Source organism: Lichenostomus cassidix, chromosome 3 (assembly GCF_008360975.1).
Source record: "Lichenostomus cassidix isolate B80296 chromosome 3, HeHo_3.0, whole genome shotgun sequence".
Lineage (NCBI taxonomy): Eukaryota > Metazoa > Chordata > Aves > Passeriformes > Meliphagidae > Lichenostomus > Lichenostomus cassidix.
This window is the reverse complement of record NC_139483.1, coordinates 92,261,324-92,274,716: the sequence shown is the minus strand read 5'-3', so window position 1 is coordinate 92,274,716 and position 13,393 is coordinate 92,261,324. Positions and strand designations below refer to the sequence as shown.

The following is a 13,393-nucleotide window of genomic DNA, read 5'->3' as shown; positions in this document are numbered from 1 at the left end:
CTCCTTAGCAGGGTATGAAACAGCCAGGGCATACTCCTGACAGATATCCAGCCTGTTCTGAGGACAAAAGCTGTGCCATGCCAGCTTGATCTTGGGCACTGGTCTGTGTCATTTCCCACTGCACATGTAGCAGCTTCAGGGTTGAATGAGCCGTCTGGATCTGTCAAGCTGGTTCCAACTCAGCAATATCTCCTGACGTTTCCAAGCTTAAGTCTAGAGAACTTCAGCTGTGAAAGGTTCCTATCACAGTTTTGAGTGTCATCTGTGCAGTGTTTTACTGGAATGAATGACAGATACATCACATATTTAAAAAAGAGAACGAGATACTACATGTAAGTGATAGTTTGTGCTCTCCTACTTATGCAGATCACAGCATCATTTTACTATACATTGAGCTTTCACAGAAGCAAATATCTCTGCACTCTTATTTCATTTTTTGTAACTATTTTGAGCCCTGTTGAGAGTGAAGGTTTTCCTGCTATATGTCAGCTTAGTCCTTCTGTATGCTTCAGAGCAAGAGTCTTGCTTTTTATTTAGACCAGAGTCTAAATGATGTGTCCCTTGTGTGTGACCTGTGTTCCATACATTGTTTTGAAACTTACATTGTAAATCATCCCATTTTCATAATCTCATCTTTGTTTGCAATTCATTGCCCATTGAAGCATTCCATGTTAAGAACACCATTTTCTTCTCTGCCCACTGGTAGAATGTTCTATCAGTAGGTAGCAAAGGGCAAGCAGAGATCCTATGGATCTGTGAGATAGGGAAGGTGAATGACATAAAATGAATATATTCATTCTCTGGCACTTGCATTCCAGCATGAGAGAGAATTCTGTGATAATATGCCTAACTCCATTACTATAGATATGAGGAGTTCATGAATGCTGTGCGCTCATGAATGAAGGCCATGCTTTTCATTTCTATGATCAAATAAAAATGGTAATTTCTAGGAAAAATTTAAACTGAAAAAAAAGGCCATGTACGTCTGTTGCTGAAGGAATAACATGAGTTCGGAGTACAGTTCAACCTCATACAAAGATTGTCTGTGTAATACTGTGAGAGCCACTGAGACTAGATTAATTTATGCTTCATAAGTGGGGAACACAAAAACTGAATCTCTTCAAGGGCTGAAATGACAGAAGCCTTTTAAAAAGACAATATAAATAATGAAATAGTGATGTGAATAGGTATAGTGATGAAATATAAATAAATAAGAAGTCCTCATAATTAGAAAGTAAACTAATCACTAAGAGCTACTCATACCACTCATACAGATTCATCAACTTAAGGGAATGACAAAAGAATTCTAAGTTCCTTTGAAATATCTGCAACTGACCCTATTCAAAACAGAATACAACTTTTCTGAAGGAAGGAGATTTTATCTCTTTGTGCTCTCAATGGGCTCTTCTAGGCAACAGGCTCACTGCCACTAACAAATGTAATATAGCTACAAGAAAGAAATTAATTCTAATTCTAATTTGAAATTGAGACAGAAAGAGATTGAGTGGATTGTCCAAATTTGCACGGGAATGCTTACAGCAAAGTCAGAATCTGACTTAAGGATCTCATCGCATGACCTTTCCCTTTAATTTTGAATTTTTTTTTTTTTCCACAAACACTTCAGACCCACAAGTGTTTAATCTTGTTTAGCCTACTCATAGCATCTTAGTCTAGTTTTGTTATATGATGTTGATTTCTTGCAAGGGAAAATAATATTATGCATTCATTCTGTGTTTCTGAATACATATGCATGATAGACCTTTAGAATAAATTAATATCTTTTTCAAAAATACAAAGCTATCTTATTTATTTTGAAGTTAGCAGTAAGATCTCCTAGTTACAAGAATGTAAAGGACCCTTCCAAATATTTTTGTTATAACTTTCATTTGATTCCTTCTTCCTGTGCAGCCACATTAGAGGACAAGCGTATGAGTTATACAATATAGGCTGATCATGTGAGCAAAGTCTCCATGGAAACTGCCTAATTTGTGCTTTTATTTAATTAGAGTTGTCCATTACCTCCCCAAATGAAGTTTAATTTAAATTCATATGCCAGTCATTTTTTTTAATTGTGTATGACTTTTCATCCGTCACTTACTGAGATATCTTGTAGGCTGTATTTTAGCAGACTGAGTTTATTTAACAATTGAGTTTATAAACAAGATGTTTATTTGACAGCTCAGCTTATCCAACATTCTTAACATCCTTGGAACTAATTTTCTATGCGGCATCTGCGCTATACAACTCATTGTTATCAATTAGATATTCTTAACCTCAGAAATTGTCAAAAGCTCGGAACAATTGCTTGAGAGATCCACATGAGTATATTCACTCATTTTGCTTGCTGTGAGATAATTGGGAAAAAATCAGAGTACAAATACAAACTGTAACCAAGACCAAGAAATATGCAAAATGCATGTGTATGTTAAATGGAGCATTGACACAGGCAAAACTGTGTGTCTATTGTAAGCTGCATCACAAAAACCAGCTGGTATCATTGAGGTATTCTTAAGGAAAGTCTGAATTGGTTCAACCTTACAGAAATGTCTGCCTGGTGTGAGTTATTTGGAAGTCATCAGACCTGAGTTGTGCTCCGGAAAAACATGGTCTGCAGTACCTGATTCTATCTTTCTTTCAAGAGCTGCTGGTTGAACATATAGTGAGAGGATATGGAGTACTCTGTTATTTCCCTGTTCTTCTGGGGTGTCTGTGCTTGTAAAAAACACAGATGGTAAGCAAGAGTACAGTGGAAGGCTGTGTATGCTTGATAATTTCCAAACACCTGAGACACCAGAAAATATGGAGAATAGGGCAAAACCATAAAAAACATTGGAAAGGTAGTATTGAGTAAGTTCATGAAGCATATTACTGAGATATTTTATATCCCAGTCCATGGATTCTGAAGCCAATCTTGCATCTCATTGCATTGTTACTGACCCAGTTTTCCATTTGTAGCTCTGTTACAGAAATATCTTGACTAGGTGCCTGGTCCAAAATTAGTTTGTATGCCAGCATGACAGGAGGGCAATGCAGAGGTAACAAACTACAGCTCTGAAAGGGATGTAAGCAGGGTAGCTCAGAGCGGCACTCAGCCCATTCAGGTGGTTTCAGCATTCATACAGCATACATATATCACCCAAGTTTAAATACTTTTTCTGAATTACAGAAGTTATCTCTGGCACAAAAGTAATGTTATCGATAGGAAAAAGTAATCATAACAGCATTGTCATAGTTCAAAATGGTAGAATAGAAATATTTATGTGTAAAAGGTAATAAAAGTGGCCTAAGAGTCATGTGTGGGAAATGCTAGAGGTGCAACTGGAGGACCAACAATAAGAATTCTTCTGGAATAATTAAATGAAGACTAAAAGTCAATGCAATTCAATGTGACTAAGAGAAGTTGGAAAGAACAATGTAAAAGATGTTACAAAAAAGGCATTTATGAATATTATGACACTAATGATTTGAAAATGTCTAACAAAATTAAAATAATAATAACAATTAATAATAATACTAATGGAAGAACACTAGAACAACTGGAAAAAGGATAGCTACTGCAGATAACAGCAGCTCAGTGGCTTTACATTAGCAAGGATCCTGACTGGTAATAGGTATCACTGAGTGGATTTAAAAACTGGTGGAGAGTTATGTCTGGATATAGAAAAATATTGGAGTTATTAAAGAGCTACTTTGTTTCTGTCTTTTCAGAAGAAGAGGGTGGCGATCTGCTCAAGTCGAGCTTCAGTTTTCCAGGGACGCCAGAGGAGGAGCTAGGTACAGATCCCATCTCTCAGATACCTGGTACTGCTCGTGCACCCCGAGGCTGGGCACAGCCACGGGGCTGGGGCGCAGAGGCTGCTCTGGGGTACAGCCACGGAGCCCACGGCAGGCACGGCACTGCGTGCTGCCACTGACAGTGGCCAAAAAACTCTCTGTCAAATCCTTCTGGGCATTTCTCACCTGCTCTGTAAGGTTAAAGAATGCAAAGTAAGAAACCATCAAATTTAAGTAACACTCAGGCAATCGAGAATTCAAAAGAAGGTGTTCAAGGAAATTGCCAACCTTCCTTCTTTTGTTTCTTTCTCTTTGTCTTATCCCTTAGAGAACACTCTAAATGCAGACAGAGTTTTCAATGTTACCTTTTCAATTTGAAAAAATAACAGAAGCAAGAAGAAATCAGAAACTCTTAAAGCCCATGAGTGAAGTCTTGATACTTCTGTCTTACAAAGCTAGTACTAAAATGTCCCACTGACTTCAGTTTTATGAATTCAGATTGTGAAAAAATAAGTTTCTGTTCCTGGAATTTCATACTCAGATTGTCACTGGTTTATGTGAAATCCATCAAAATTTTTATTTATATGCAATTGCTTCATGTGGTTATTTTTAGGAGAGCAATATGGGAAGTGGTTTCTATGTGTTTGCTACTTAAAGCTCCCTTTATTCGACATGAGTGTACTTGCATTTCAGAATTCAGTGTAAAGTGTTTTTTTCTCTTTTTGTGCATATGCTGTTGTTAATATATTACAACAGTTTATTTTCTGTAATTAGGATATTGTTGTAGTTGACAAGAATATTGTAAACTCTCGCCCTGACTGTATTATTGCACACTGCTAAGAAGATAAATCATAGTTGCTATGTTGAGGAAAACTACCCAAGTTGTTTGAACAAGGAGCATGAATTCAGACAGGTTTTGTCCTTGTGTTTAGACAGTCTCTTAGAAGAGGATTTTCTAAAACAAGCAGTGTTGCCATTCAGTTGCACTCAAGTCAATGAGTTCCAAAATTTTCAGTGTAAAAATATCTGTACTGGACTTGTTTGTTCACTTAACATTCCAAAACAAGTGAAAAAAACCCCAAAAACTACAGGACATATCCAAAGTTTGGACAGAAGAATGTGTTAAGGAAGAGATTGAAGAAGCCTCAGCAGTTTTTGCCTTAATCAAAGTGGTGTAAAAGGTGAGATATGGTTAAATGTGAGGCTTCCTAGGAATCTCACAAGTGGATCCTATGGAGGAGTCATGAAATGAACAAGTCTCTCAGCCTTTTTGGACATTTGGAGTTTTTTCACCCTTCTGTCCCATTTCACAGCACACAGGAAGGAGTTCAGATGTCCTGGGTTAGAACTCATCTCACCTGAGAGCTGGAAAGTATTTCAGATATATATGTCTCAACTGTAGATCTCTGGACTTCTTTTAGAGTCAATGAAGAGTGATAGACTTTTCTAGGACGTAGTAGGTTTGGCCTACTTTAGAGGCTTAATGTAAAGTGAGACAAGTCATTCTTTAGAAGTATGTTAAAATTGTTCTCCTTCCCATTTGTTTGAGGAAGAACTGCAGGATTTCTGGAGCCAGAGTCAGTGATATATAAGTCAATAATATTAAATATCAGGTGTCTGTAGGAGCAAGGACCCTCTTATGAAATAGGTAATCAAAGATTAACAGAAAGATATATTCCAATTGATCAATCATCCAGAACCCTGACTAGGAAGAAGGTGGGGGATAACTGAGAAATGAGAAACAGGAAATTGAAACAAGAACAAATCACAACAGAATACAATCTAATTAAGCTGCTTTCAAAAATTTCAGCTATTTATGGCCAAATGACTGAAAAAAACATATGCCAAAGGCAAGGAAAGATCTGTCCTTTTTCCTAAATTTTGTGTCATTAGAGCCCTCTGAAAGTAATTACCAAAGATTGCTAGATAATACATGGGAAGAGGTGGATGGCTTTAATATTTTCAGAAGAAAATCCTGTCCACCTGGCCCAACTACAAAACTGGAGATGGTCAAAATGAGTGGACTGGATACCATCAGTAATGTATAAACATATGACATCCCTTTCTCACTTTGAGAGAGCCACTGAAATTGGGAAGACTTTTATAAAATTTGTGGGGTAGTTAGTCAAGCTCTGTGCAGACAAGCTCTGTAGCTACATCTATGCTAATGTGGGACACCTCTACAGATGGACAAGACACATCTGTCTTTGCAACTTTGCCTCAGTGTTCTGTTCTGTCACTTGAAGATTTGAGTTCAAAACAATGAACTGTATATATATAACATAAGTGAAAAAGCTGCAAAGTATTAGATCTTTGTCGGTCTTCACTTTTTCTTGTTGTTGGACATATATAAACTTAAATATTCATTGGAGATAAATATGATTCTGGGGGGATTCTATAACCACTGGGCTCTGGAAATGGGCTTACTTCTTTTCTGTAAGTACATACCCAGTGACTATGTCATTATTTTGTATGAACAGCTTCAATCTGACAGACTGCTAGAGACCTTCATCCCTGAAGAAAACACAGAAAGGGCTTTCCTTGAGAAGTAAAATAATTGCCCCAAGCCAAGACAGAGTCAGGATGATGTTCTTTGAGGTAGCTCTCACTGCAGGGCCATTCATTATTCTAGACTCTCATCGTCCTGAGGAGCTTCAAGTTATGATCTCTCTGGTACTGAAAGATCTCTGGCTCCAGGCCCTTATTTGTAAAATGGGTTTAGTATTTCCCAGTGAGGTCTGGGGCTTTGGTGGGGATTAATTAATGTTGGCATAGTATCTCACCAGAGTAAAAATGCTGAATAGTCATTAAATAATATTATTAATAAAATGATCCAGTGCCTTAATTGGAAAAAGGTATCAAGGGATAACACTGATCTCAACTCTTTCACACTATTGATTCTGTAAAAGGCCTCATTAGTTAAAACAGGTGGAAATGCAATGGATTCCTTCAAAAAAAGCTCACCCAAGCATTAATAGTTGCTTTTGAGAACAATACTTCATAGCTTTTCCATTAACATTTATTTGTTACCAAAGTTCAGGGTGATAAGAATTATTGTTACAAGATTCATACAGACACAAAAAAATTCTAATTTTTTTCACTAGGAATACCTCAAATAAGCAACCTGGTTAACCAAATTAGCAAATAAAGGTAGCAGGGCATAGTGAAGGGAACAAGAGATCTGATGTGTGATCTCAAGTAGCTCACTGTAAGTCTCATGGAAACTGGAGTTCTTTCAGTTCCAAGCACTCTTCTAGTTGGTGTTTATATTATCTAAACAATGTTAATGTATTAGAAAATAAATATTTTATGAAGCTACTCTTTTCTATGCTATCTGCAAATTTCTCATGGTCTTCTTTACTTTAGACATGTAAATGGTAAGGTAAGATTTTGCTTTAGGAAGCAAACAGTGCAATCTTAGAAAAAGACAGAAAATGCCATTTATGAAGGGCACTCAAATAATTAACGAGATGTGAACAGGGAAGATGGGATGAACTTCTCTTTGAATATATATTTTAATAGGTAGTACATGCACAGAGTAAAGAGGGAAAAATAGATTATTGAAAAAATATTTTAACTCCTTTTTATAGGTAAGGAAAACATATACTTTACACAAGTTTTGTAGTTAACAGCATCTGATGTCAAGCAAAGAAAGAGAACTTGCTCTACAGGTTTTTTATTACAGTAAATTGCTGTTTTCTTTTCAGGAATGGATAATAAGTTGATGTTAAGAAAAAGGTTGAAACCTGTAAAACAGGTTGCAGTTACTAATAATGCTCTTAACATGCAATTTCAAAGTGAACTCTAACGGAGTTTGAGGGCAGGTTACGAAAATGTATTTTTATTTCAAAGTTGATGCAGTCGTGCTTTTGATTAATTGGTAAGGTTCAAGTGTCAGACAGTAACTCATGGTTATTCAATCACTGCTGATTGCACGATCATGCCTTTATGACCTTATGCGTAGGAAGGAAGAAAGGGTATAGCTGCTCTTGAAATGAAAACATGAATAAAGGTCTGACTTTTCAGTCTGTCTGTCCTTCTGCCATATTATCCTTCCTTATTGAGTGCAGTCAGTGTCTGAACACTTTGCACTTTTCAAGGGTTTTATCTTCTTGTACTTGGCACAACAGGAAATTTTCTTCAGGACAGAGAAAAGATTGTCAGAGAGCTCTTGACTCTCCTCTGTGCCACACCCATGCCTTGGTGCACCTCTTGCCAGAGCATCCTGGGACAGTTAAAGAGCTGCAGACTGACTGGAGCTGGAGCAACTCCAGTCACACACATGGCTTGGCCACACAGAGTATCTGCTACAGTGACACTCATCCCTGTAATCTGCAGGCACAGTAACAAACACTCTGTTTTAAATTCTTAGATGGGCCACAGACTGAATGTTTCCTGGGTTTCTGACACTAACCCTCAGAGGTACAGAGGTTTTATTCCAGTCCAATGGGGAAGTGAAGTAGGGAGTCTACAAGAGATATCCACAAAGGTTCACTGCAACCCACTGAGGCAAGGTCAAGCCTCTCCATGGCAACTGACACATCTGCCCATGGCCTTATACTGCACCACACAAATAATTCGTGGCTGACAGGAAACTTAACTGCAGATTTCTGAAGTTAATCCTCTAACCACAGGGCTATCTTTCTGTCAGATAATAAGAATATGTAGCCAGCTGGTTTGTTATGACAATATAAAAGTCTTTAAAATTTGCAAGAGATTTTATTTTTGAGGTGCCCCTATATGATTCAGTAGCACCCTATTATTTGCTTATTGTTACTAGATGAGCAGATACTGGAAAAAAAAAGCCTTTCTTATTACTCTTGTTCCATCATATCTCAAAATAATTCCACTTCACATCCTTCATTTTTCTGTACTCAGAAATTGTAGTGTAGAAGGTTATTGGTGTGATGAACAAGACCACAGAAAATATTAATGAAATAATATGAAATGTTTTTCAGAAAATAAATTTTGAACTTTAAATTCCTTTTAATTATGCTTGAGAACTTATTCTGTAAATTATTTTCAGTCATAGAACAAAATAATATCATAGACCATCATATAAAACATATTAACTGTCCAGTATTTTAATTATAGGCTATTGGCAACAAATGCTTACTAACAATCTGCAGATCAGAAGCTATTCCTGAAAATTAAATACCTCATAATGTCAAATAATTCTGTAAAAATTCCATTAGGCCCAAGGTCAATTCACAAAGAGGAGAAGATATTTGTAAGGACATAAGATTAATCAAATAGGATAGTTGTTATGAATTATTCATCCATTTCTACTACAGAATACAAAGGGGGTTATGTATTCATAAACAAATATTTCTGTTCTAAATTATTTCACATGCAGGATGTTAGCAAAGGAGGAACATTTTTCTCTCCCTCATGCCCTGCTGACCTCTGTAACACCTGGGTGCATACCTGACATGCAACATTTACCTTCCCATAAAGAGTGTGATGGCTGCAACAGAGATGAGATAAGATGAGAGACTGACTCATCTGACTGCTTTGCCACCCTTGCCTTCCTCAATGAGTGTCCCTTTTCAAAAGGATAAAATGTGCAGCCTTTTAAATCTATTCCTATGATGAGCAGCTTAAATGATGTGCTCTCCATTTTCTCAGAAAAAAGTTATCATGCTCTATCTCTGCATTCGTTATTGGCTGCTTAGGTTCTGTTGGGAGTGGGACAATTTTTGGCGCAACCATGGTTGAGGAGATGCTTCCAATGTGGAGGTAAATGACTGCAGTCTTCTGTCACAGTGCTGGGCACATAGGCCTCTGTCTTCCCAAGGGAATTTGCACTGGCAGAGGCAGCGCAGCAGGATAAACACCAGCAAAGTTTGCTGACACAATCCCAGCTTTCGCTGCTGAGATCAGTTGTCACCTTTCATTGTGCAAGTTCACTTGTATTTTCCACCTTTTCATAGTGTCATTTCTCTTCATAAGAGAGCAGACAGCAGCATGTTGAGATGCTCTGTCTCAAACTCGCCCACCACCTCGTCCCAAGAAAAGGAGTCACAGTTTGGCCCTTCACTGCTGCATGGAAATCTGGGTGCTAGTGACTGTGGGGAAAGGCAATTAATGCTTCCCATGTTTGTCACAGATCCAAAACAGAGCTCAGCCAGGCAGAAAAGAGACAGCACCCTGATTTGAAAAATTCCCAATCTGGAGGTTATGTAAAGAGGAAGATTGTCTGCCTGTTACTATGGCAACAGTTTAAAAGGGATCTTGTCACCACGCTGCTATTTCTTCCTGCACCCCATAGGAAAATCAGGATGAGTCCTCCTCCATCTCAGTGGGTTGAACTGAAGAGAAAAGTTCACCATACAATGGCAAAGCAGCAAGAGGCAGTGCCAAGGGTGTGCACCTGAGCAGATAATGATGAACTCCAAAAATTAAAACCATGGTTTTGGGTCAGACCATGGCCAAAAGTAAAATTTTTGTTGAATCAAAAGTCTGCAAAGAAATGATGCTGAAGAAAACAGAAAATCATACAATTTTTCTTCAGTTCTGATAATTTAAAAGCTGAATTAATGTTTAAAACAAAAAAGAAAAATAAAGGTAATTTTGAAATAGAATGGTATTTTAAATTGTGCAGTCATTGTTCTGTGGCAATAATTAATGCTTTTGAGAATGAATTATAACATTATTTCTTTCCCAGAAGAGCACTCTATAAAGTAAACAAAATCTTTAAAATATATCCATATTTTAAAGAAATAATAAAAGGCAGTTTAGAGGGAATATATGATTAATGCTTTTGCTTGGATACATGAGCATTAGTTGTTTCAGTCTCCTTAGTATTGGAGGGGGTGGAAAACTTCCTCCGTGATATATCATCATAAAAAATGAACAAATTCAGATGAATTCCAGAAACACTAAGAAAAAATCAGGGGAAAAGGTCACAAACAAATATTTATTTTGTTTGATTTTTATTTAAGAATAAATGATAAGTATTTCATGTTAGAAAAGAAACCCTAGATTTTCAGTGGTTCCATTCAGCTGAATAGTTGGTCTAAGTGGTTTACACCTTTGGTATTAAATCTCAGCCATATGCTATCATGGGCAGTATTTTAAAAGAACCAGTTTCACCCATCTATGCCATCATCTTTCTGACTGCAGACCCTTGCAGGTTTCTAACACATTTATTCCAGTGCAGCACAAATTGTGTATTCTGCAAAATACAGCTGTGATTAGAGATGATCTACCTGAAGTAACAAAGGTGTCGTAGGTAAAATGACCAAGAATTTTCTCAGCAAATGTTTAGAACCAATCCTGGCCCCATGATCTTAATGAGAGATTTGTTACTGCTATCAGCAAGGATTTCCCTTATACTTCTAGAGTTGTGCATTGATTTCTTTGTATACCTTTGAGTTGTACCATGCAATTACTTTGGCTTTCTTTAATTGCTGAGAGAATAGTGGCAGTTTTATGACCCCGAGGGAAATGGATTGTCTCATGACCGAATAACTGCAAGCAGCAAAATTTTATCCTTTAGGAAAGGAAGTCCATAAAGCCAGGAACAATAAGGAACAACAGAAGTCTGGGCTAGCTTTTCTGCTCTGTATTTAGAAACATCATGACCAATTGTACAATGATATTCACATAGTGAAGCCCTAGTTCACTCCATGCAGCTGTATTTTTCCAGAGAAAAAGCTTATGTGTTAGTTGTTTTAGGTCAATCTAATCCTGATACATTATAATTTTTTTCAAAACTTCCCTGACCATATAGATTCTGTGAAAAAATATTAGTAGTAAATAATTTTGTGGACTTACAAGCATCATAGCACTGTTGAAAGGTGAATAATGGCAATGTATTTCAAACTTGAAAAGCACTGTGAAGGTCTGTGTGCTGCTTGCTAGTCAGTACCATGGCATCACACACTTCAAACCAATGGAAATTAATTTTGCACCGTGCTGAGGACTCTCTGCATTGATCCGTTCCATACTCTGGAGCTTTGTACAAATCCCATATTGCCTCTCATGGACTTCTGTCCTGTCCTTTGTCATGGCATGAGAACAATATTGTGACTCTCGTCCTCTTCATTCTGTCCAAGGGCTGATTTTTCCACCCAGAAGATGTGAGATGTCTTCATTCCTGAAATACTGTTCCCACCCTGTTCTTCATGCCAGACAGTCAGTGTTTAAGCTGGCTTTAGCTTGTCCCTGGACACAACTTTACCCAGTCATCACAACTCTCTGTGCTTTTCTTCTTCCTATATATTGTGATTTGTGTCTCCAACCAGCCTCCCCACCACCTGCAAGATTCCATTCATCAACTATTATTCTGGACTCCTTTTATTATATACCCTTTTATCTTATCACACTTATTTATCTCAGAAATAAATCCCTTGATATGTTGGACTGTGAATCCACTAACCTTTATTTGAAAGATGGATGGACTTTTTGGCTGAACTGTTTGGCTGAACAATAGGATTCAATGCCATCAAATATTTGTTCCACATGCAGATACCTGCATAACAGTGCTCAAAACTGACTGTACTGAATAAATTGCAGCATTCCACACGCTCCTTTCCTCTCCCTTTGGTTTTTCTGGCTTTGCTCCAATTTGTTATATTCTGGACGCTGGTGCTGTTTTAAGAAAAGAATTTGAATGTCCATTTTTGTCTAACATGGGACTTATAAAAACCATCTTACTCTTGGTCATTATTTATCGTGTGATTCCACTGAATTAGCTTGGGCTGTCAAAATATTTTCCACAGTTTAGCAGTATACATGTGCCTCAGATCACTTAAATTTATGTATTTATGATGTAGGTTTCTGCACTGGAGCTTGTCAGCCACCGTTTTTGCCATAGTCAGTAGAGGCAAACATGTACACAAAGGGTGGTACTCATCTGGTGGTTTTTCGACATGCAGTTCAGGCTTCAGAAGAATCGTGCCAGTTTTTCAGTTAGAAATAAAACTGCATCCAGTCTGCATATTTGTAACAATCTTTGGCTGCTGTTTTTCTTGAAATCATACCTATGTATCAGTTGGAAGAGTCCTATTTACATAGTATGAAACCACGATGGCAACAGTTTACCTGTATGGGCTTGGACACATCCTCTAGCTCTGTTTACACTGCCAGTGGAAACGGAGCCATGCGTGCCTGCCACACAGTGCCCAGGATTCTGAATGGAGAAGTATTTATTTTTCAGGCTTATGTCAGAGCAAACCAAGCATCCACACGCAGCCCATGTGCTGTTTGACAGCATTGGGCATTTTGGTGTTTTTCTTTAGGTCCTCAGAAACACCTTCTTCTTCCCTTTGACTGTGCAGGAAGACTATGTGCTTAAAATACATTGTTGCAACAGTCCTCTGAGTGCCAATATTACTTGTCTTTGAGGGAACACTACTCAATGTTTAATATTTCAAGTAAGCAGCCTGAGCAGTTATGTAGGATTTCACAGAGAGGTCAATGTACTGCATGAAGTGTACACACACTTCAAGCAAATACAAGTCATCTTCTAAAACTGGAAGGTGGTCACTCAATCTTTGCAATTTTATGTAATTTTTATACCAGGTGTTGTGCTACACAAATAGGTTGGAAATCTCATGAGACCATAACAGAAGATTAAGGCATTTGCATTTCTAGGACTTCTTGCTTGCATTTG

At 37.6% G+C, this 13,393-nt stretch overlaps 1 protein-coding gene across 18 annotated transcripts in view; it reads left to right on the top strand.

Annotated features, from left to right (window-relative positions):
* Window positions 1-13,393, top strand: part of DLGAP2 (DLG associated protein 2) — a 460,234-nt gene that overhangs the window by 347,281 nt on the left and 99,560 nt on the right. For 9 of the 18 annotated variants that reach the window (XM_085056703.1, XM_085056702.1, XM_085056714.1 and 6 more), the window contains one exon: window positions 3,709-3,774. The exons of the other annotated variants lie outside the window; for them this stretch is intronic. In XM_085056703.1, coding sequence (XP_084912829.1) covers window positions 3,709-3,774 — 66 coding nt within the window. Of the gene's footprint in view, window positions 1-3,708; window positions 3,775-13,393 lie in introns of those variants that run through there. 18 annotated transcript variants of the gene reach the window in all.